At 45.5% G+C, this 22,104-nt stretch overlaps 1 protein-coding gene across 1 annotated transcript; it reads right to left on the reverse strand.

Annotated features, from left to right (window-relative positions):
* Window positions 1-18,076: 18,076 nt before the first annotated feature.
* LOC308392753 (G2/M phase-specific E3 ubiquitin-protein ligase-like) lies at window positions 18,077-19,316 on the reverse strand (the record flags this gene model as incomplete). Its single annotated transcript, XM_080875955.1, has 4 exons — window positions 18,077-18,379; window positions 18,478-18,692; window positions 18,847-19,019; window positions 19,173-19,316. The coding sequence occupies 4 exons, from the start codon at window positions 19,314-19,316 to the stop codon at window positions 18,144-18,146; spliced, it is 768 nt and encodes a 255-aa protein (XP_080732081.1). The 3' UTR covers window positions 18,077-18,143.
* Window positions 19,317-22,104: the final 2,788 nt, after the last annotated feature.

Consider the following 22,104-nt stretch of genomic DNA (forward strand, 5'->3'; position numbering starts at 1 on the left):
GAAGCACTGTCCCTGGTGTAATGTGGATGGCCTCAGCAAACAACACTGGCCCTGGTGAAATGTCGGTGGTATTGGCCAGCACCACAGGCCCTGGTTTAATGGAGATGGCATCAGCCAGTAGCACAGGCCCTTGAGTGTTGTGAATGGCATCAGCCAGCAACACCACTGGCCCTTGTGAAATGTGGAAGGCTAGCAGCACTGGCCCTTGTGTAATGTGGATGGTATCAGCCAGCACCACAGGCCCTGGTGTGGTGATGATGGCCTCACAGGAAGCACTGTCCCAGGTGTAATTTGGATGGCCTCATCCAACAACACTGGCCCTGGTGGAATGTGGATGGTATTAGTCAGCACCACAGGCCCTGGTGTAATGTGAATGTCCTTAGCAAACACCACTGGCCCTGGTGTAATGTGGATGGTATTGGCGAGCACCACAGGCCCTGGTGTGATGTGAATGGCCTCATCCAACAACACTGGCCCTGGTGAAATGTGGATGGTATTGGCCAACACCACTGGCCATGGTGTAATGGGGATGGCATCAGCCAGTAGCACAGGCCCTGGTGTAATGTGGATGGCCTCAGCAAACAACAGTGGCCTTGGTGAAATGTCGATCGTATTGGCCAGCACCACAGGCCCTGGTTTAATGTGGATGGCATCAACAAGTAGCACAGGCCCTTGTGTAATGTGGATCACATCAGCCAGCAACACAGGCTCTGGTGAAATGTAGATGACCTCAGACAGCAGCTCAAGCCCTGCTGTCGTGAAGTTGGCCTCAGAGGGAGCACTAGCCTTGGTGTAATGTGGATGGCCTCAGCCATCCACATTATACCATTGTAATGGCACAGGCCCTGTGTTGTAATGGCACAGGGCCTGTGTCCTTACAACAGGCACAGGCCCTGTTGTAATGTGGATGGCCTCATCTAACAACACTTCCCCTTGTGAAATATGGATGGTATTGGTCAGCACCACACACCCTAGTGTAATGTGAATGGCCTTATCCAACACCACTGGCCCTGGTAAAATGTGGATGATATCGGTCAGCACCAGAGCTCCAGGTGTAATGTGGATGGCCTCATCCAGCACCATAGGCCCTGGTGAAATATGGATGGTATTGGTCAGCACCACAGGCCCTGGTGTAATGTGAATGTCTTCAGCCAGTAGCACAGGCCTTTGTGTATTGTGGATCGCATCAGACAGCAACACAAACCGTGGTGAAATGTTGATGGTATTGGTCTGCACCACACACCCTGGTGTAATGTGAATAGCCTTAGCCAACACCACTGGCCCTGGTGAATTGTGCATGATATTGGTCAGCACCACAGGCCAAGGTGTAATGTGGATGGTATCAGCAAGTTGCACAGGCCCTGGTGTAGTGATGATGGCCTCACAGGAAGAACTGTCCCTGGTGTAATGTGGATGTCCTCATCCACCAGTACAGGCCCTGGTGTGGTGAAGATGGCCTCACAGGAAGCACTGTCCCTGGTGTAAAGTGTATGGCCTCAGCCAACAAGAGTGGCCCTGGTGATATGTGAATGGCTATAGCCAACACCAGTTGATCTGGTGAAATGTGAATGATATTGTTCAGCACCACAGGCCCAGGTGTAATGTGGATGGCATCAACGAGCAGCAGAGGCCCTGATTGGGTGAAGATGGCCTCAAGGGAAGCACTGTCCCTGGTGTAATGTGTATAGCCTCAGCTAAGAACAGTGGCCCTGGTGTAATGTGGATAGTAATGGCCAGCACCACAGGCCCTGGTGTAATGTGGATGGTCTCATCCAACAGTACAGGCCCTGGTGTGGTGAAGATGGCCTCACAGGAAGCAATGTACCTGTGTAAAGTGTATGGCCTCAGCCAACAACAGTGGCCCTGGAGAAATGTGGATGGTAATGGCCAGCAGCACAGGCCATGGTGTGGTGATGATGGAATCACAGGAAGCACTGTCCCTGGTGTAATGTGGATGGCATCAGCCAACAACACTGGCCCTGGTGAAATGTGGATGGTATTGGTCATCACCACACACCGTGGTGAAATGTGAATAGCCTTAGCCAACACCACTGGCCCTGGTGAATTGTGCATGATATTGGTCAGCACCAAAGGCCCAGGTGTAATGTGGATGGAATCAGCAAGTAGCACAGGCCCTGGTGTGGTGAAGATGGCCTCACAGGAAGCACTGGCAGTGGAGTAATGTGGATGGCCTCAGCCAACAACACTGGCCCTGGAGAAATGTGGATGGTATAATCCAGCACCACAGGCCCTGGTGTGGTGAAGACGGCCTCACAGGAAGCACTATCCGTGATGTAAAGTGTATGACCTCAGCCAGCAACAGTGGTCCTGATGAAATGTGGATGGTATTGGCCAGCACCACTGGCCCTGGTCTAATGTGAATATCTTCACCCAGTAGCACAGGCCCTTGTGTATTGTGGATCGCATCAGCCAGCAACACAAACCCTGGTGAAATGTGGATGGTATCAACGAGTAGCACAGGCCCTGGTGAAATGTGGATGGTATTGGCCAGCACAACAGGCCCTGGTGTGGTGAAGATGGCCTCACAGGAAGCACTGTCCCTGGTGCAATGTGTTTGGCTTCAGCCAACAACAGTGGCCCTGGTGAAATGTGGATGATATATGGCCAGCACCACAGGCCCTGGTGTAATGTGGATGGCATGACCCAGCAACGCAGGCCCTGGTAAATTGTGGATGGTATCAGCCAGCATCACAGGCCCTGGTGTGGTGAATATGGCCTCACAGGGAGCACTGCCCCTGGTGTAATGTGGATGGCATAAGGCAGTAGCACAGTCCTTTGTATATTGTGGATGGGATCAGCCACCAACACAGGCCCTGGTGAAATGTGGTTGGCCTCAGCCATGACCACAGGCCCTGGTGAAATGTAAATGTCCTCATCCAGTATCACAGGCCCTGTTCTAATGTGGATGGCCTCATCTAACAACACTGTCCCTGGTGAAATATGGAAGGTACTGGTCAGCACCACACACCCTGGTGTAATGTGAATGGCCATAGCCAACACCACTTGATCTGGTGAAATGTGCATGAAATGGTTCTCCACCACATGCCCAGGTGTAATTTGAATGTCCTAAACCAACACCACTGGCCCTGGTGTAATGTGAATGGCATCAGCCAAAATCACAGGCCCTGGTGTGGTGAATATGGCCTCACAGGGAGCATTGGCCCTGGTGCAATGTGTATGGCCTCTGCCAGCAACAGAGGCAGTGGTGTGGTGAGGATGGCTTCACAGGGTGCACTGGACCTGGTGTAATGTGGATGGTCTCAGCCAACAACACTGGCCCTGGTGAAATGTGGATGGTATCAACAAGTAGCACACACCCTGGTGTAATGTAAAAGGCCATAGCCAACACCACTTGATCTGGTGAAATGTGCATGATATCGTTCAACACCACAGGCCCAGGCGTAATGTGAATGTCCTCAGCCAACACCACTGGCCTTGGTGTAATGTGGATGGCATCAGCCAGTAGCACAGGCCCTGGTGTAATGTGGATGGCATCAACAAGTAGCAGAGGCCCTGGTCGGGTGAAGATGGCCTCACAGGAAGCACCGTCCCTGGTGTTATGTGGATGGTAGAAGCAAACAACATTTGCCCTGGTGAAATGTGGATGGTATTGGTCAGCACCAAAGTCCCTGGAGTAATGTGGATAGCCTTAGCCAACACCACTGGCCCTGTTGTGTTGAAGATGGCCTCACAGGAAGCACTGTCCATGATGTAAAGTGTTTGGCCTCAGCCAACAACAGTGGTCCTGGTGAAATGTGGATGGTATTGGCCAGCACCACAGGCCCTGGTGTAATGTGAATGTCTTCAGCCAGTAGCACAGGCCTTTGTGTATTGTGCATCGCATCAGATAGCAACATAAACCGTGGTGAAATGTGGATGGTATTGGTCAGCACCACACACCCTGGTGTAATGTGAATAGCCTTGGCCAACACCACTGGCCCTGGTGAAACGTGCATGATATTGGTCAGCACCACAGGCCCAGGTGTAATGTGGATGGCATCAACGAGCAGCAGAGGCCCTGGTTGGGTGAAGATGGCCTCAAGGGAAAAACTGTCCCTGGTGTAATGTGTATGGCCTCAGCTAAGAACAGTGGCCCTGGTGAAATGTGGATGGTATTGGTCAACACCACACACCCTGGTGTAATATGAATAGCCTTAGCCAACACCACTGGCCCTGGTGAATTGTGCATGATATTGGTTAGCACCACAGCCATAGAGTGTAATGTGGATGGTATCAGCGAGTAGCACAGGCCCTGGTGTGGTGAAGATGGCCTCACAGGAAGCACTGTCCCTGGTGTAAAGTGTATGGCCTCAGCCAACAACAGTGGCCCTGCTGAAATGTGGATGGTATTGGCCAGCACCACAGGGCCTGGTGTGGTGATGAATGAATCAAAGGAAGCACTGGCAGTGGTGTAATGTGGATGGCCTCAGCCAACAGCACTCGCCCTGGTGAAATGTGGATGGTATTGGCCAGCACCACAGGCCCTGGTGTAATGTGGATGGCCTCATCCAGCACCACAGGCCCTGGTGTGGTGATGATGGCCTCACAGGAAGCATTGGTAGTGGTGTAATGTGGATGGCATCAGCCAGTATCACAGGCCCCTGTGTTTTGTGGATGTCATCAGGCAGAAACATAAGCCCTGGTGAAATGTGGATGGTATTGGCTAGCAGCACAGGCCCTGGTGTAACGTGAATGGCCTCGTCCAACAACACAGGCCCTGGTGAATTGTGGATGGTATTGGCCAGCACCACAGGCCCTGGTGTAATGTGAATGTCCTCAGCCATGACCACAGGCCCTGATGAAATGTAGTTGGCCTCAGCCATGACCACAGGCCCTGGTGAAATATAAATTTCCTAAGCCAGTAGCACAGGCCCCTTTGTAATGTGGATGGCCTCATCTAACAACTCTGTCACTGGTGAAATATGGATGGTATTGGTCAGCACCACACACCCTGGTGAAATGTGCATGATATCGGTCAGCACCACAGGCCCTGGTGGGATGTGGATGGCATCAATGAGCAGCAGGGCCCCTGGTGTGTTGAAAATGGCCTCACAGGAAGCTCTGTCCTTTGTGTAATATGTATGGCCTCAGCCAACAACAGTGGCCCTGGTGAAATGTGGATTATATTGGCCTGCACCACAGGCCCTGGTGTAATGTGAATATCCTCAGCCAGTAGTAAAGGCCCTTGTTTTGTTTTTTTTTTGGAACGCATCAGCCAGCAACACAATCCCTGGTGAAATGTGGATGGCCTCATCCAGCACCACAGGCCCTGGTTTGGTGATGATTGCCACACACGAAGAACTGTACCTGGTGTAATGTGGATGGCCTCATCCAACAGTACAGGCCCTGGTGTGGTGAAGATGGCCTCACAGGAATCACAGGCCATGGTGTAATGTGGATGGCCTCAGACAGCAGCCAGGCCCTGGTCAAATGTGGATGGCCTCATCTCCCAACACTGGCCCAGGTGAAATGTGGATGGTAATGGCCAGCACCACAGACCTTGGTGTAATGTGGATGGCCTTAGCCAACACCACTGGCCCTGGTGAAATGTGGATGACATCGGCAAGGACCAATGGCCCCGATGTAATGTGGATGGTTTTAGCCAACAGCACAGTCCTTGTTGTGGTGAAGATGGCCTCACAGGAAGCACTGTCCCTGGTGTAATGTGGATGGCCTCAGCAAACAACACTGGCCCTGGTGAAAAGTGGATGGTATTAGCCAGCACCACAGGCCCTGGTGTAATGTGAATGTCCTTAGCCAACACCACTGGCCCTGGTGTAATGTGGATGGTATTGGCGAGAACCACAGGCCCTTGTGTAATGTGAATGGCCTCATCCAACAACACTGGCCCTGGTGAAATGTGGATGGTATTGGCCAACAATTCTGGCCCTGGTGTAATGGGGATGGCGTCAGCCAGTAGCACAGGCCCTGGTGTAATGTGGAGGGCCTCATCAAACAAGAGTGGGCTTGGTGAAATGTCGATGGTATTGGCCATTACCACAGGCCCTGGTTTAATGTGGATGGCATCAAGGAGTAGCACAGGCCCTTGTGTAATGTGGATCACATCAGCCAGCAACACAGGCTCTGGTGAAATGTAGATGATCTTAGACAGCAGCCCTGTTGTCGTGAAGTTGGCCTCAGAGGGAGCACTAGCCTTTGTGTAATGTGGATGGCCTAAACCAGCAATACAGGCCCTGGTGTGGTGAAGAGGGCCTAACAGGAAGCACTGTCCCTGGTGTAAAATGTATGGCCTCAGCCAACAACAGTGGCCCAGGTGATATGTGGATGGTATTGGCCAGCACCACAGGCCCTGGTGTAATGTGGATGGCCTCATCCAGCACCATAGGCCCTGGTGAAATATGGATGGTATTGGTCAGCACCACAGGCCCTGGTGTAATGTGAATGTCTTCAGCCAGTAGCACAGGCCTTTGTGTATTGTGGATTGCATCAGACAGCAACACAAACCGTGTTGAAATGTGGATGGTATTGGTCAGCACCACACACCCTGGTGTAATGTGAATAGCCTTAGCCAACACCACTGGCCCTGGTGAAATGTGCATGATATTGGTCAGCACCACAGGCCCAGGTGTAATGTGTATGGCCTCAGCTAAGAACAGTGGCCCTGGTGAAATGTGGATGGTATTGGCCAGCATCACAGGCCCTGGTGTAATGTGAATGGCCTCATCCAGCACGACAGGCCCTGGTGTGGTGATGATGGCCTCACGGTAACCACTGTTAGTGGTGTAATGTGGATGGCATCAGCCAGTATCACAGGCCCCTGTGTTTTGTGGATGTCATGAGGTTGAAACAGAAGCCCTGGTGAAATGTGGATGGCCTCAGCCAACAACACTGGCCCAGTTGAAATGTGGATGGTATTGGCCAGCACCACAGGCCCTGCTGTAATGTGGATGAACTCATCCAGCACCACAGGCCCTGGTGTGGTGATGATGGCCTCACAGGAAGCACTGGTAATGGTGTAAAGTGGATGGCATCAGCCAGAATCACAGGGCCCTTTGTTTTGTGGATGTCATGAGGCAAGAACACAGGCCCGCGTGTAATGTGTATGGCCTCAGCCAACAACAGTGGCCCTGGTGAAATATGGATGGTATTGGTCAGCACCACACACCCTGGTGTAATGTGGATGGCATCAACGAGCAGCAGAGGCCCTGGTCGGGTGAAGATGGCCTCACAGGAAACACTGTTCGTGGTGTAATGTGGATGGTAGAAGCCAACAACAGTTGCCCTGGTGAAATGTGGATGGTATTGGCCAGCACCACAGGCCCTGGTGTGGTGATGATGGAATCACAGGAAGCACTGTCCCTGATGTAATGTGGATGGCATCAGCCAACAACACTGGCCCTGGTGAAATGTGGATGGTATTGGTCAACACCACACACCCTGGTGTAATGTGAATAGCCTTAGCCAACACCACTGGCACTGGTGAATTGTGCATGATATTGGTCAGCAACACAGGCCCAGGTGTAATGTGGATGGCATCAGCAAGTAGCACAGGCCCTGGTGTGGTGATGATGGCCTCACAGGAAGAACTGTCCCTGGTGTAATGTGGATGTCCTCATCAAACAGTACAGGCCCTGGTGTGGTGAAGATGGCCTCACAGGAAGCACTGTCCCTGGTGTAAAGTGTATGGCCTCAGCCAACAACAGTGGCCCTGGTGAAATGTGGATGGTATTGGCCAGCACCACAGGCCCTGGTGTGGTGATGATGGCTTCACAGGAAGCACTGTCCGTGATGTAAAGTGTATGGCCTCAGCCAACAACAGTGGTCCTGATGAAAGGTGGATGGTATTGGCCAGCACCACTGGCCCTGGTCTAATGTGAATATCGTCACCCAGTAACACATGCCCTTGTGTATTGTGGATCGCATCAGCCAGCAACACAAACCCTGGTGAAATGTGGATGGTATCAGCAGGCAGCACAGGCATTGGTGTGGTGAATATGGCCTCACAGGGAGCACTGTCCCTGGTGCAATGTGGATGGCCTCTGCCAGCAACACAGGCAGTGGTGTGGTGAAGATGGCCTCACAGGGAGCACTGTCCCTGGTGTAATGTGAATGGCATCAGCCAGTAGCACAGTCCTTTTTATATTGTGGATGGGATCAGCCACCAACACAGGCCCTGATGAAATGTGGTTTGCCTCAACCATGACCACAGGCCCTGGTGAAGTGTAAATGTCCTCAGCCACTATCACAGGCCCTGTTGCAATGTGGATGACCTCATCTAACAACACTGTCTCTGAAGAAATATGGATGGTATTGGTCAGCACCACAGGACCTGGTGTAATGTGGATGGCCTCATCCAACAGTACAGGCCCTGGTGTGGTGAAGATGGCCTCACAGGAAGCACTGGTAGTGGTGTAATGTGGATGGCATCAGCCAGTATCACAGGCCCCTGTGTTTTGTGGATGTCATGAGGCAGAAACACAAGCCCTGGTGAAATGTCGATGGCCTCAGCCAACAACACTGAGCCTGGAGAAATGTGGATGGTGTTGGCCAGCACCACAGGCCCTGCTGTAATGTGGATGAACTCATCCAGCACCACAGGCCCTGGTGTGGTGATGATGGCCTCACAGGAAGCACTGGTAGTGGTGTAATGTGGATGGCATCAGCCAGTATCACAGACCCCTGTGTTTTGTGGATGTCATGAGGCAGAAACACAGGCCCGCGTGTAATGTCTATTGCCCCAGCCAACAACAGTGGCCCTGGTGAAATATGGATGGTATTGGTCAGCACCACACACCCTGGTGTAATGTGGATGGCATCAACGAGCAGCAGAGGCCTTGGTCGGGTGAAGATGGCCTCACAGGAAGCACTGTCCCTGGTGTAAAGTGTATGGCCTCAGCCAACAACAGTGGCCCTGGTGAAATGTGGATGGTATTGGCCAGCACAATAGGCCCTGGTGTGGTGAAGATGGCCTCACAGGAAACACTGTCCGTGGTGTAATGTGGATGGTAGAAGCCAACAACAGGTGCCCTGGTGAAATGTGGATGGTATTGGCCAGCACCAAAGGCCCTGGTGTAATGTGGATGGCCTCAGCCAACAGTACTGGCCCTTGTGTGGTGAAGACGGCCTCACAGGAAGCACTGTCCCTGGTGTTATGTGGATGGCCTCAGCCAACAACACTGGCCCTGGTGAAATGTGGATGGTATCAACGAGTAGCACACACCCTGGTGTAATGTAAAAGGCAATAGCCAACACCACTTGATCTGGTGAAATGTGGATGGTATTGGCCAGCACCACAGGCCCTGGTGTGGTGATGAATGAATCAAAGGAAGCACTGGCAGTGGAGTAATGTGGATGGCCTCAGCCAACAACACTGGCCCTGGAGAAATGTGGATGGTATTGGCCAGCACCACAGGCCCTGCTGTAATGTGGATGGCCTCATCCAGCACCACAGGCCCTGGTGTGGTGATGATGGCCTCACAGGAAGCACTTTTCGTGGTGTAATGTGGATGGCCTCAGCCAACAACAGTGGCCCTGGAGAAATGTGGATGGTTTCGGACAGCAAAACAGGCCCGGGTGTAATGTGGATGCAATCAACGAGTAGCACAGTCCCTGGTCAAATGTAGTTGGCCTCAGCCAGCAACGCAGGCCCTGGTGAAAGGAGAATGGTATTAAGCCAGCAGCACAGGCCCTGGTGTGGTGAATATGGTCTCACAGGGAGCACTGGCCCAGGTGTAATGTGGATGGGATCAGCCAGTAGCACAGGCCTTTGTATATTGTGGATGGGATCAGCCACCAAGACAGGCACTGGTGAAATGTAGTTGGTCTCAGCCAGTAGAAAAGGCCCAGTTGTAATGTTGACTGCCTCATCTAACAACACTGTCCTTGGTGAAATAGGGATGGTATTGGTCAGCATCACACACCCTGATGTAGTGTGAATCGCCTTTGCCAACACCACTGGCCCTGGTGAAATGTGCATGATATCCAGCACCACACGCCCAGGTTTAATGTCGTTGGCATCAACGAGAAGGAGAGGCCCTGGTGGCGTGAAGATTGCCTCAAGGGAAGCACTGTCCCTGGTGTAACTTATCCACATTAGACCAGGATACATTACACCAGGCTTCTACCAGCCTGTGATACCGGTAGAAGCCGGCATCAAAGGCCCAGGTGTAATGTGGATGGCATCAACGAGCACCAGAGGCCCTGGTTGGGTGAAGATGGCCTCACAGGAAGCACTGTCCCTGGTGTAATGTGGATAGTAGAAGCCGGCATCACAAGCCCTGGTGTAATGTGGATGGCCTCAGCCCACAGCAAAGGCCCTGGTGTGGTGAAGATGGCCTCACTGTCCGTGGTGTAATGTGGATGGCCTCATCCAACAACACTCGCCCTGGTGAAATGTGGATGGTATTGGCCAGAACCACAGGACCTGGTGTAATGTGAAAGACCTCGACCAACACCACTGTTGGATGGCCCTGGTGAAATGTGGATGGTATTAACAAGTAGCACAGGCCCTGGTTTAATGTGGATGACCTCATCCAGCACCAGAGGCCCTGGTGTGTTGATGATGGCCTCAATGGAAGCACTGGCAGTGGTGTAATGTGGATGGCCTCATCCAACAACACTGGCCCTGGTGAAATGTTGTTGGCCTCAGCCAGTAGCACAGGCCCTGTTGTTATGTGGATGGCATGAGCCAGCAATGCAGGCCCTTGTGAAATGTGAATGGCCTCATCTAACAACACTGTCCCTGGTGAAATATGGATGGTATTGGTCAGCACCACAGGCCCTGGTGTAATGTGAATGGCCGTAGCCAACACCACTGCCCCTGGTGTAATGTGGATGGCATCAGCCAGTATCACATGCCCTTGGGTATTGTGGATGTCGTCAGCCAGCAACACAAGCCCTGGGGAAATGTAGTTGGCCTCACCCAGTAGCACAGGCCCAAGTGTAATGTGGATGGCCTCAGCCAGCAACAAAGGCCCTGGTGTGGTGAAGATGGCCTCACAGGGAGCACTGGCCCTGGTGTAATGTGGATGGCATCAGCCAGTAGCACAGGCCTTTGTATATTGTGGATGGGATCAGCCACCAATACAGGCCCTGGTGATAAGTAGTTGGCCTCAGCCATGACCACACCCTGGTGTAATGTAAATGTCTTAAGCCAGTAGCAAAGGCCCTGGTGTAATGTGAATGACCTTAGCCAACACCACTGGCCCTCGTGAAATGTGCATGATATCGGTCAGCACCACAGGCACATCAACGAGCAGCAGAGGCCCTGGTGGGGTGAAGATGGCCTCACAGGAAGCACTGTCCCTGGTGTAATGTAGATGGTAGAAGCCGGCATCACAGGCCCTGATGTAATGTGGATGGCCTCTGCCAAAAACAGTGGCCCTGGTGAAATGTGGATGGCATCAACGAGCAGCAGTGGCCCTGGTGTGGTGAAGATGGCCTCACAGGAAGCCCTGTCCCTGGTGTAATGTGGATGGCCTCAGCCAACAACACTGGCCCTGGTGAAATATGGATGGTATTGGTCAACACCACCAATACCCTGGTGTAATGTGAATGGCCTTAGCCAGTAGCACAGGCCCTTGTGTATTGTGGATCGCATCAGACAGCAACGCAGGTCCTGGTGAAACGAGGATGGCCTCAGCCAGGAACGCAGTCCCTGTTGTTGTGAGTATGGCTTCACAGGGAGCACTGGACCTGGTGTAATGTGGATGGCATGAGTCAGAAACGCAGACCCTGGTGAAATGAGGATGGTATCAGCCAGCAGCACACGCCCTTGTGTGTTGAATATGGCCTCACAGTGAGCAGTGGCCCTGGTGCAATGTGGATGGCCTCAGCCAGCAACGCAGGCCCTGGTGTGGTGAAGATGGCATCACAGGGAGCACTGGCCCTGGTATAATTTGGATGGCATCAGCCATGACCACAGGGCCTGGTGAAATGTAGTTGGCGTCAGCCATGACCACAGGTCCTGGTGAAATGTGAATGTCCTCAGCCAGTAGCACAGTCCCTTTTGTGTGTTGGATCGCATCAGCCATGAACACAAGCCCTCTTGAAATGTGGATGGCATGAGCCAGCAACGCAGGCCCTGGTGAAATGAAGATGGTATCAGCCAGCCAGCCTTTGTTTCGGGCGAGTTCCCCATTCGAATGAATGTAATAGTCAGAAACGAACTGTGTTGGCGAAATAAAGCGTTTTTGTACAACTTCATATAATTCGCTTTAACTTTTGATAGAAGATTCAGACACACATGTTTATGGCTTTATCTTATAGAATTCAATATCCCCGTGCTGGGCAAACAGGCTTTGCAGCTGTTTGAGCTAAGATTTCCAAGTTATTCACATAATGAAAACCTATACTTTGTTTCAGGCGAGTTCCCCATTCAAATGCATGTAATAGTCAGAAACGCACTGTCTTGACGAAAGAAAGAGTTTTTGTACAACTTCATATAAATAGCTGTTACTTTTGATAGACGACTCAGACACACATATTTATGGCTTTATCTTGCAGATTCCAAGATAAAGTCTGGGCAAAAAGGTTTTGCAGCTGTTTGAGCTAAGATGTTAAAGTTATTCACATAATGAAAACCTATACTTTGTTTCGGGCGAGTTTCCCATTCAAATGCATGTAATCGTCAGAAACGCACTGTCTTGACGAAAGAACGTTGTTGTACAACTTCATATAAATCGGTGTAACTTTTGATAGACGACTAAGACACACATGTTTTGTTTATGGCTTCATCTTATAGAATTCAATTTCCCTGTGCTGGGCAAACAGGTTTTGCAGCTGTGGGAGCTAAGATGTTAAAGTTATTCACATAATGAAAACCTATACTTTGTTTCGGGCGAGTTCCCCATTCAAATGCATGTAATCGTCAGAAAAGCACTGTCTTGGCGAAAGAAAGCGTTTTTGTACAACTTCATATAAATAGCTGTAACTTTTGATAGAAGACTCAGAAATACATATTCATGGCTTTATCTTATAGAATTCAATATCCCCGTGCTGGGCAAACAGGCTTTGCAGCTGTTTGAGCTAAGATTTCCAAGTTATTCACATAATGAAAACCTATACTTTGTTTCAGGCGAGTTCCCCATTCAAATGCATGTAATAGTCAGAAACGCACTGTCTTGACGAAAGAAAGCGTTTTTGTACAACTTCATATAAATAGCTGTTACTTTTGATAGACGACTCAGACACACATATTTATGGCTTTATCTTGCAGATTCCAAGATAAAGTCTGGGCAAAAAGGTTTTGCAGCTGTGGGAGCTAAGATGTTAAAGTTATTCACATAATGAAAACCTATACTTTGTTTCGGGCGAGTTCCCCATTCAAATGCATGTAATCGTCAGAAAAGCACTGTCTTGGCGAAAGAAAGCGTTTTTGTACAACTTCATATAAATAGCTGTAACTTTTGATAGAAGACTCAGAAATACATATTCATGGCTTTATCTTATAGAATTCAATATCCCCGTGCTGGGCAAACAGGCTTTGCAGCTGTTTGAGCTAAGATTTCCAAGTTATTCACATAATGAAAACCTATACTTTGTTTCAGGCGAGTTCCCCATTCAAATGCATGTAATAGTCAGAAACGCACTGTCTTGACGAAAGAAAGCGTTTTTGTACAACTTCATATAAATAGCTGTTACTTTTGATAGACGACTCAGACACACATATTTATGGCTTTATCTTGCAGATTCCAAGATAAAGTCTGGGCAAAAAGGTTTTGCAGCTGTTTGAGCTAAGATGTTAAAGTTATTCACATAATGAAAACCTATACTTTGTTTCGGGCGAGTTCCCCATTCAAATGCATGTAATCGTCAGAAAAGCACTGTCTTGGCGAAAGAAAGCGTTTTTGTACAACTTCATATAAATAGCTGTAACTTTTGATAGAAGACTCAGAAATACATATTCATGGCTTTATCTTATAGAATTCAATATCCCCGTGCTGGGCAAACAGGTTTTGCAGCTGTGTGAGCTAAGATTTTCAAGTTATTCACATAATGAAAACCTATACTTTGTGTCGGGCGAGAACTCCATTCAAATGCATGTAATAGTCAGAAACGCACTAACGTGGTGAAATAAAGCGTGTTTCATGGTCTTCATAAAGACAGCTGTAACTGTTGATAGAAGACTCAGAAATACATATTCATGGCTTTATCTTATAGAATTCAATATCCCCGTGCTGGGCAAACAGGTTTTGCAGCTGTTTGAGCTAAGATTTTCAAGTTATTCGCAAAATGAAAACTACTTTGTGTCTGGCGAGAACTCCATTCAAATGCATGTAATCGTCAGAAACGCACTTGTCACGGACCCAGTTCCAGGGATTCGGGGTCCGTGAGCAGTCTGATACGGTGGCTGGGAAGTGCAAAGCGCAACAAATTAAAAAACGGCAACAAATTTAAAATCCGCAACAAATTAAAAATCCACAACAAATTAAAAATCCACAACAAATTAAAAAACCGCAACAAATTAAAAATCCACAACAAATTAAAAAACCGCAACAAATTAAAAAACCGCAACAAATTAAAAATCCACAACAAATTAAAAATCCACAACAAATTAAAAAACAGCAACAAATTAAAAATCCACAACAAATTAAAAAACCGCAACAAATTAAAAAACCGCAACAAATTAAAAAACCGCAACAAATTAAAAATCCACAACAAATTAAAAATCCACAACAAATTTAAAAATTGCAACAAATTAAAAATCCACAACAAATTAAAAAACCGCAACAAATTAAAAAAACCGCAACAAATCAAAAATCCACAACAAATTAAAAAACCGCAACAAATCAAAAATCCACAACAAATTAAAAAACCGCAACAAATTAAAAATCCACAACAAATTAAAAATCCTTGATGGAAAGGGATTGTCTGAAATACCGGAAGTGGCACAACGATTAGGCTTACTCCATATTTGTAGCTCAGAAAAGTGATTCGGGATGTCAACAAACGTTGAGAAACTCACGCCTCACAGCGCTTCCTTATCACCCTGACGGTGCTTGCTGCACTACACAGAGAACCGGAAAATGTTTTGCCTGTTTTGTGGCGTTAGCTTCAGCCTCTTCACCCCTTTTTGTGCTTCCTGTGGACGGTCTCTGGAGCTTTTGCGGGACACATACCAGGCTGAAGGATCAGACACCCTACAGTACTGCATTAAATATTTCAACGAAGGTCACTCATATAGTGTTATCGTGGACATGATGTTAAGTTTGCATGGTGTAAAGATAAGTTTAAGGAGTCTTAAAAGCAAACTTAATAATGCTGGACTTTACCGAAGAAAATATTTTCACTCCAGAACAACGATCATTAACGCAATCAGAGCGGAGCTTCAAGGACCTGGGCGATTGTTTGGGTATCGAACAATGTGGCTGGTACTTAAACAAAAGCATCATCTTAAAGTGAAGAGGGATGATGTGATGAAAATACTCCGGGAGCTTAATCCTCATGGATGCCAGATGAGAACACGCAGAAGATTCATTAGGAGAACCTATCATTCGCTGGGACCCAACTACATGTGGCATGCTGATGGTTATGACAAGCTCAAACCATTCGGTTTGGCCATTTCAGGGTGCATTGATGGATTTTCACGCAAGGTTTTGTGGCTAGAATGTGGACCAACCAATAATAATCCAGTGGTTATAGCTTACTATTACTTGTCATGTGTTGGGAGCCTTGGTGTTGTACCGATGAGACTGAGAACTGACTGTGGGACAGAAAATGGCATTATGGCTGCAGTTCAGTGCGCACTACGTCACCATCATGATGACCACTTCAGCGGAGAGTCCAGTCACATGTTTGGTTCATCAACGAATAACCAGCGAATTGAGTCCTGGTGGTCAATATATCGAAAAGGAAGGTAAATATAACATTTAATTTTGCCTGATATTTAAAGGCGTAACAAATTTGAATGTCGTGCAAAAGTTGATTTATTGTCAGTCTGCCCCAGGGCAGCTGTGGCTACAACTGTAGCTGCCTCCACCAGTGTGTGAATGTGAGAGTGAATGAACAGTGGAATTGTAAAGCGCTTTGAGGGCCTCGAAAAGCGCTATATAAATGCAATCCATTATTATTATTACTGTTGTTATTATTATTATTATTATTATTTCAGTAATTCAACTTAAAAAGTAAAACCGATATTAAATACTCATTGTATGCCAAACTATACATTTTTAGCCCATTTAGTAATTATGATGATTATGCTTTGGAACTTAAGAAAAACCCAACTTCAAAACCATAATATTGTGAAAAGGTTAAATATTTTAGACTTAAAGTGCCACTCTACTATGAGCTAATTAATTCAAATCATCTGCAAAGGGTTCCTGAGCCTCTAAATGGTCTTTCTAATTCAGGAGGACTCACAGGATGGACATGACTGCTGTCCTGACAGCTGTGGGAAAAAAACCATAATTGACACCCTCCATAAAGAACACCTTAAAAGAATTTGAATGTTCACAGAGACTATCAAAGCACATTAATAGAAAGTTTTGTCTAATGTAAGTGTGGATGAAAGGGGTGTAACATAGTGTAGTGGCTAAGACCTCAAGGCTGCTACTGAAGCATCCTGGTCTTCCATAACACCTCAACAGATCCACAGACTGATAGCATCCATACCACGCTGCATGGAGGCAGTAATTTATGCAAAAATGACCCAAACAAATAGAACATACAAATTGTTAGAGACATTGAATTTGGGTTTTTCATAAGTTCTACGTCTTAATCATTAACATTGTAAGAAATACTTGAAATACCTCACTTTGTATGTAATGACTCAGTATCGCTAATTTCACATTTAATTAGAATTCCTAAAATAAATTAACTTTTGCACATTACTGAAATGTTTTAGAGTTTTGCCTGTATGCAATCCCTTTCGATAGAAAACATTTAAACTGACTGGAGTCTATATATGATTCAGTTAAAATGAACTGTAAAGTGCCATGCGATGACGTGTTGTGAAACGATGCCATGTAAACAAACTAAACTATCTCTAAACAATTTTTTTAGGGCTCAGTTTTGGTTGGAGCTGTTTGCGGATCTTCGAGATGCTGGACACTTCAATGGAAGTCACGAGCATCAGTGCCTTTTGAGATTTTGCTTCACTGTCATTGTTCAGAAGGATCTTGATGAATGTGTGAAGCTGTGGAACACTCATCGGATTCGTCCCTCAAGAACAGCTTCATGTCCAGGAGGTGTGCCAAATGAACTGTACTACCTACCCCACAGGTAACGGATAATAATGATCAAATAATTACTTTATGTGTAAACCTATATTAATGCAATTGTCTTCCATTGATCACAGATACGGCTCCAGAGACTGTGGATTCCTGATTCAACAATCTGAACTGGACGCTTTTCCTGAGTCTAGGCTGTCAGTAGTTGTATGTGGGGACTCAAACATACAGGAGTATCTGAATTTTGTAATGGAGCAAAATCATTTTCAAAAGCCTGTCTGCTGGGAGTCTGCCACTGAACTTTACATGAAGTTAATAGAAATTGCAAATTTCTAAAAAAAACAAAAACCTGGCTTTTTGTTGTTTTCACCAAAACCTATAGCATATGCTGCTTTTTTGAACTAGGCTACATGAGTTGGCTGAAGACGCCAAAAGTTTAAGTTTGTGTTTGTAAAAGCATATTCTTACTGAATGTCTTGATAATTCTGGTCCTTGTTTAGCTGATGGAAGTTGAGATACAGTCCTGAACATTTATATAAATAATAAATCAAATCAAAATCACATCTTGCACTGTATTGTGTGTTTATTACAACTTTTAAGAGTAGAACACAGTACACCTTTAAATGCCTTTACTTTTAGTAGCACTGTCAAAACTTTGAACAAATCAAGTCTAGCGATTGCATTTTAAATCTCCTTTGAACAGATGTACCTACATTTTAGAATAAAAAAAACATGCTCAAATACATAACAGATTTCTGGATAAGTCCCATAGCAAAAAACCTACAGAATTTACAATGTAATGCCAAGAAGAAGCAGCTGTAAGTAACTGGGTTATCTAATAAAACTACAATAAACCTGGTAAACTATAATGGATTTGTGCTGTACCGCCAGTATGTCCCACCTTCTCCTATTCATAACATATTTAAAAAAAATTTTGACTTAAAAACTTGAGGAATAAATCAACAGCAGGTTTGAACTACAAGGCCAGACATTCTAGAAACATCCAAATCCTGGGGAGTTTTGAATTCCAAAATCCATGTTGGATTTAAACAAGGAATATGAAGTTATCATTGGTAGTTTCAATAAGTTTAAGCATGTATTTGCCATCGGGAATAAAGAGTCATCCAGGAACTGTAGGCTTGGTAGTGGATCTAATCCAGAAGGTGGCAGTGATGTTAGCCCAGTTGCAAACATCAGAACATCGCCCAACGACACAGCAGTTTGTGATTCTGCAAAAAATAAAAAAAAAAATAAAAAAATTATATATGTATATGTGAATTCAACACATTGTCTTGTAATGAGTACTAAAAGAAATACTGGTATAAACCTTCACAGTCCAGCAGATAGTCTGACCAGTAGCCCACAGTTTGACTTTCCAGACGTCTCCTGTTACTTCCAGATGGGCTGAAGTCAGGTTTGAAAAGTCTCTCAAGTTCAAGGGCTGTGAGTTTCTTTTCCATGTGACACAGGACCGGGGAAAGCAAAGTAGGGTGTTGCTGGAGCGCACTCAGGAAATTAAGTGCTGAAAGACCCTCTTTAAATCTAAAGAATGAGGAGAACTTTGTGTCATTTACCAGTTCATAGTACATGCACAAACTATGGACAAACTGTGAACTTTGGAAACCTTGGAGAATGTAAAATATTTCAGTCGGAAATTATGAACAACACTGTCATAACAATAATTCACCTGTCTCACCTGTCAATTACAGATGAGTTTCGAGCAATTATATACCACCGGAGATAGTCAGACACAATGTCTTTCTTTTCCTCAACTGTGGAAACATGCCTTAGACAACCAGCCACCTGTAGCATAGTACTGTGTTTTATGACACAGTCACGCAGGACATCCACTGAACCAGCACTGTCGATCTGAAAAACCCATAAAAATGGACATACACAATGTAAGCTTACGTGTCTGATTTTCATTCCTGTTTTTTCCCTACACAAAGAAAGAATTTTTTAATGTCATACAGATGAAGAAGCTGTAGTTCTATCTGCATTCAAATCCTGCGCTGTCCTCACCTCTTGTAAAGCTTTCCCTATGTCGTCATCTGTGACTGAGGCAACTGTTGCTTTTACTGAAGTCTGGCCTGCAAGATAATGTACCAGCTCTTCTGACAGGAAATGGGGACCTGGACCACCATGCACAACTGACACGGCTATCATCTTTCCTGCTAGGTAGTATTAATCCTGCCTTACAGCTGTGAATGAATACAATAAATGATAAACTCTCTCACACACACACCTCTCTCTACCGATCGATCAGATCCGATCGATGTCAGATAGATCGATCAGATAGACAGACTAATGCTGTTTTGAAATAATCCAAGAAATTATTATGAGTTGCTTCTGATAATAATTAAAAACAAATTGATTTACAAGTCCAAAAAAGTCTTTAAATTAAGTTTATCAAACATCTGATCATTGCATACCCTTCTATAAGGGTTCTATAAGATAAAGCCATAAACATGTGTGTCTGAGTCTTCCATCAAAAGTTACAGCGATTTATATGAAGTTGTTCAAAAACGCTTTATTTCGCCAAGACAATGCGTTTCTCACTGTTACATGCATTTGAATGGGAAACTCGCCTGAAACAAAGTATAGGTTTTCATTATGTGAATAATTTTAAAATCTTAGCTCAAACGGCTGCGAAACCTGTTTGCCCAGCACGGGGATATTGAGTTCTATAAGATAAAGCCATAAACATGTTTGTCTGAGTCTTCTATCAAAAGTTACAGCGATTTATATGAAGTTGTTCAAAAACGCTTTATTTCGCCAAGACAATGCGTTTCTCACTGTTACATGCATTTGAATGGGAAACTCGCCTGAAACAAAGTATAGGTTTTCATTATGTGAATAATTTTAAAATCTTAGCTCAAACGGCTGCAAAACCTGTTTGCCCAGCACGGGGATATTGAGTTCTATAAGATAAAGCCATAAACATGTTTGTCTGAGTCTTCTATCAAAAGTTACAGCGATTTATATGAAGTTGTTCAAAAATGCTTTATTTCGCCAAGACAATGCGTTTCTCACTGTTACATGCATTTGAATGGGAAACTCGCCTGAAACAAAGTATAGGTTTTCATTATGTGAATAATTTTAAAATCTTAGCTCAAACGGCTGCAAAACCTGTTTGCCCAGCACAGGGATATTGAGTTCTATAAGGTAAAGCCATAAACATGTTTGTCTGAGTCTTCTATCAAAAGTTACAGCGATTTATATGAAGTTGTTCAAAAACGCTTTATTTCGCCAAGACAATGCGTTTCTCACTGTTACATGCATTTGAATGGGAAACTCGCCTGAAACAAAGTATAGGTTTTCATTATGTGAATAATTTTAAAATCTTAGCTCAAACGGCTGCAAAACCTGTTCTGTTTGCCCAGCACGGGGATATTGAGTTCTATAAGATAAAGCCATAAACATGTGTGTCTGAGTCTTCTATCAAAAGTTACAGCGATTTATATGAAGTTGTTCAAAAACGCTTTATTTCGCCAAGACAATGCGTTTCTCACTGTTACATGCATTTGAATGGGAAACTCGCCTGACACAAAGTATAGGTTTTCATTATGTGAATAATTTTAAAATCTTAGCTCAAATGGCTGCAAAACCTGTTTGCCCAGCACAGGGATATTGAGTTCTATAAGACAAAGCCATAAACATGTTTGTCTGAGTCTTCTATCAAAAGTTACAGCGATTTATATGAAGTTGTACAAAAACGCTTTATTTCGCCAAGACAATGCGTTTCTCACTGTTACATGCATTTGAATGGGAAACTCACCTGAAACAAAGTATAGGTTTTCATTATGTGAATAATTTTAAAATCTTAGCTCAAACGGCTGCAAAACCTGTTCTGTTTGCCCAGCACGGGGATATTGAGTTCTATAAGATAAAGCCATAAACATGTTTGTCTGAGTCTTCTATCAAAAGTTACAGCGATTTATATGAAGTTGTACAAAAACGCTTTCTTTCGCCAAGACAGTGCATTTCTCACTGTTACATGCATTTGAATGGGAAACTCGCCTGAGACAAAGTATAGGTTTTCATTATGTGAATAATTTTAAAATCTTAGCTCAAACGGCTGCAAAACCTGTTCTGTTTGCCCAGCACGGGGATATTGAGTTCTATAAGATAAAGCCATAAACATGTTTGTCTGAGTCTTCTATCAAAAGTTACAGCGATTTATATGAAGTTGTTCAAAAACGCTTTATTTCGCCAAGACAATGCGTTTCTCACTGTTACATGCATTTGAATGGGAAACTCGCCTGACACAAAGTATAGGTTTTCATTATGTGAATAATTTTAAAATCTTAGCTCAAACGGCTGCAAAACCTGTTTGCCCAGCACAGGGATATTGAGTTCTATAAGATAAAGCCATAAACATGTTTGTCTGAGTCTTCTACACAGCAAATTCAAAAGTGTTAAATGTTTTGGTGTTAATGGTCTTCTTGCAAAAGTAGAGTTAATTTTACTCTAAGCAGAGTCACATTCTTTTAATGTAACTCTGAGGTGTAAAATGATAGTAGTTAAAATCGAGTGTTAAAAATGAGTGTTTCTCTGTCAAATCTGGAGGTGTTACAATGGAAACATTAACTCTTGACCTCTTAACTCTGAACTCCTACAGGGGCTATGACACCAATAGAGTAAATTCACAGACTCCGCCCCCAGCACGGCTCCAATCGAAGCTGAAGTGAAGCCGTTTCAGAACATTTTGCTCTACATATTTGAGTTGTTTGCCATGCTTGGTAAGTCATTCTTTCAAAGATTGTTTCAATTATTATTATGAGCTTTTACTTCTGTGGCTCTTTGGAGTTGAGACAAAGCTGTGTGAAAGGCATTAGCCATGTTGCTCGCTGATAGCATAATATTCTGTTTTAGCTAGCTGAAAGGTATTGTTTGCGGGCAAATACCACAGCCTTGAAAAAAAGCTTGCATGTGAATTTTCAGTCAAACTTTT

The sequence above is a fragment of the Rhamphochromis sp. 'chilingali' genome (genome assembly GCF_963969265.1).
Source record: "Rhamphochromis sp. 'chilingali' genome assembly, chromosome: 2".
Classification (NCBI taxonomy): domain Eukaryota; kingdom Metazoa; phylum Chordata; class Actinopteri; order Cichliformes; family Cichlidae; genus Rhamphochromis; species Rhamphochromis sp. 'chilingali'.